The sequence below is a fragment of the Dipodomys ordii genome, unplaced genomic scaffold, assembly GCF_000151885.1.
Source record: "Dipodomys ordii isolate 6190 unplaced genomic scaffold, Dord_2.0 Scaffold104, whole genome shotgun sequence".
NCBI classification, from domain to species: domain Eukaryota; kingdom Metazoa; phylum Chordata; class Mammalia; order Rodentia; family Heteromyidae; genus Dipodomys; species Dipodomys ordii.
In genome coordinates this window covers 1,403,704-1,407,049 of record NW_012267320.1, presented here as the reverse complement: position 1 = coordinate 1,407,049, position 3,346 = coordinate 1,403,704, and the positions used below count along the sequence as shown (strand labels likewise).

General features: G+C 43.2%; 1 protein-coding gene across 1 annotated transcript in view; it reads left to right on the top strand.

Moving 5' to 3' along the window:
* Positions 1-2,657, top strand: part of Dopey2 (dopey family member 2) — a 90,874-nt gene extending 88,217 nt beyond the window's left edge. The window contains exons 36-37 of the mRNA XM_013027541.1: positions 448-577; positions 2,076-2,657. Of these exons, the coding sequence (XP_012882995.1) occupies positions 448-577; positions 2,076-2,327 (382 nt within the window). The 3' untranslated portion in view covers positions 2,328-2,657. The remainder of the gene's footprint in view (positions 1-447; positions 578-2,075) is intronic.
* The last annotated feature ends 689 nt before the right edge of the window (positions 2,658-3,346 follow it).

Here is a 3,346-nt window from a genome sequence, read left to right as displayed (position 1 = left end):
TATCTCCAATAAACTACTCAGAAAAAGCCACAATTGGCTCTGTAGCACAGGTGGTAGAGCACTAGCATTGAGCACAGAGAGGCTCAGGGACAGAGCCTAGGCTCTGAGTTTAAGCCCCTAGACCATCCAAAAAAAAAAAAAAGGAAGGAAGAAAGGGTAGGAAGGAAGGCAGGAAGGAAGGAAGGAAGGACGGCAGGAAGGAAGGAAGGAAACAAACTTGTAAGCAGCAAGTAGATCAGTGGGTTGCCTAGACCAGGAGGGCTCAGGGTATCTAGAGGTGATGCTGAGGAGAACAGGGCAATTAATTATCTCAACAAATGTACAATTCTGTGAATATAAAGTTGTGTGTATTAAATGGGTATGATATGTGAATTGTATCATAATTGAACTTTCTTACATGGATGCTGATTCAGCATTCCTGACTTTGCTGTTTTTCTTTCCCTTCAGTTATAGGTGGGCATTTGTTCCAGAAGTGGACACCAAGTGCCCTGCCTACCTGTCGGATCTGGAGGAGAATCACCAAGCGTGCAAACCCCACACTGTCAGGATTCTAGAACTTCTAACATTAAAATATGGGGTAAATATTTTCCTTTTTTTTTTTTTTTCTTTTTTTGCCAGTCCTTGGGCTTGCCAGTCCTAGGCACTGTCCCTGAGCTTCTTTTTTATTCAAGGCTAACACTCTACCACATGAGCCACAGCATCACTTCTGGCTTTTTCTGTGTATCTGATACTGAGGAATTGAAGACAGCTTCATGCATGCTAGGCAAGCACTCTACCATTAAGCCACATTCCCAGCCCAATCTTTTCCTTTTAAAAAACCTATTCACAGACAGGAAGATGAGGAGTAGGCAGTGAGAAGCCATTTCTTACCAGGCGCTGGTGGCTCACACCTGCAATCCTAGCTGCTAAGGAGGCTGAGATCTGAGGATTGCGGTTTGAAGCCAGCCTGGGCAAGAAAGCCTGTGAGACACTTTTTTCTTTTCTTTTTTTCTTTTTCTTTTTGTCAGTTGAGGGACCTACCTGAACTCTGGGTCTGATCGCTGGCCCTCAGCTCTTCAGCTCAAGGCTAGTACTCTACCACTTGAGCCACAGCACCAATTCCAGTTTTTTCTGCTTATGTGGTGCTGAGGAATTGAACCCAGGGCCTCATACATGCAAGACAAGCACTCTGCCACTGAGCCATCTTTCCAGCCCTGGCTGTGAGACTCTTATCTGCAACTAATCACAGAAAAAGCCAGACATGAAGCTGGACATGACACTGTGGCTCAAGTGGTAGAGTACTAGCCTTGAACAAAAGGAGCTCAGGGACAGCACCCAGGCCAAGTTCAAGCCCACAACCAACCAAAAAAAAAAAAAGAAGAAGAAAAAGAAGAAAGCCATGTCTTGTCACTTGATTTTAATGGTTTTGAATACTTTCTAAATATATTCTAGTTTTAAAACTCAAGATGACTCCAAATTTCATCTTTATCTTCTTCCACATTGCAGACAGCAATCCTAGTATAGCTTGCTAGCTTACACAGTCTCACAGAAATGACTTGCCTCTTAAGTTGCTCTGCCACTTCAGCTTTTACAATCTAAGGAGCCTGATAGTAAGAATGGCCAAGACCTTCAGTTAGGCTGGGCCCAGGGTAAAAACTCTGATAGAACATGTGAATTAAAGTCAAGCACTGGTGGCTCATGACTGTAATCCTAGCTACTCAGGAGGTTGAGATCTAAGGATCATGATTTGAAGCCAGCCCAGACAGGAAAGTCCTTGAGACTCTTACTGCCAATTAACCAGCAAAAAGTTGAAAACAGAGCTGTAGCTCAAATGGTAGAGCTCTAGCCTTGAGCAAAAAAGCCAGGGAACAGTGCCCAGGCCCAGAGTTTAAGCCCCAGCAGTGCCAGCAAAATAAAAAGAGAGAAGACTTAGAATTTGAAGCTTTGCCCTGTCACTAGGACTAGTGATGGGTCTTCCTGAAGAAGTGGTCTCTTAGCTTTCACTGCACAATGTGCCTTTTAGGTTATCTAGCCCCTAGGAAAGCCTTGTTGTCTCTGTACCCTGTCATCTCTGTAGTCTTGGTCCTTTTTTGCAGGAAATTAGTGAGTCTGATGAGCTCACCATGAAGGGTGAATTTCCTCTTCTGCGCCAACACTCTGTTTCCAGCATTAGGCAGCTGATGCCGTTCTTCAAGACTCTGAACTATGCATTTAAAACCCAGAGTCAGCTGCCTGCTGATGCCCCAGTGGCCGTTCTCCCAGAGCTCCCTGTCACCGACAGCCCCAGAGTCTTAAGACTGCTGGAAGAATGTGTGGAATATGATTTTTTGGAACATACTGAATGCTAACATTAGGAGCTTGTTGGATCCATTTACTGATGAATACAAGGGTATATTCTAAATAAGAAAGTTAATTTCAGATAATTTTCTGCTCAGCAACAAAACAATGCCTTGTAATATATTTGAATTCCATCCTGTGTTTCTTCTTCGATTTATGTAATGGGAATAAAATTAATATATTCTCTAGCAGCAGCAGCACACATGTGTAATGTGAAGTAAAGCATGGAAAGAATGAAGGAGTAATTTTGTTTGTGGGAGGAGATACCATGGGCCTCAGTGTATTTCTCTTAAGAAGTATAAACTTATTAAAAGAATGCTATTTTTAATGTTTCGCACAAATGTCCTTTAAAGCATTTATTTTGGTATTGCCTTTTGAAACTCAAATGTATTGTTTTTTGAAAATAATGCCCATTTACCTTCGCAGCAGAGGGGAGCACTTGAGTATGTTCCAGTGTATTCACCTCTTGCCCATTAAAATCACGTTGTGTTGTTTAACTGCACAAGGCGTGTGTGGTCTTACAATTCTGACAGCTGTAACGTTCGTTGTGCAGCATGATGTACCTTCCAGGCCCTGTTGAATCCATTCAGGCAGTGGAGTCATGGATGTTGAATGCTTGAAACTGCTATCAGGACTCTTCCTGCACGCTCTTCTCTCCAGATCAATTTACCTCTTTGCAGACATCACTCTACATTAGACTAATCCTCTGCTTTCATAGCATCTGATCCCACTCTCACAAGCCTGTCTGCTGCCAGCTACTTGACTTCCATCCTGGCTGGGAGCCATTTCTGTGCAATAGGAGCTTTGACTCCCTGCCAGGCAGCCCTGTGCAGTCCAAATTCCAGGCAATAAGAATTAATTATGTAAAATGTAGACACTGAATAATGAAGAAAGAAAAATTGCCAGGCGTTGGTGGCTCATGCCTGTAATTCTAGGTACTCAGGAGGCTGAGATCTGAGGATCTTGGTTCAAAGCCAGCCTGGGCAGGAAAGTCTCTGAGACTCTTATCTCCAATAAACTACTCAGAAAA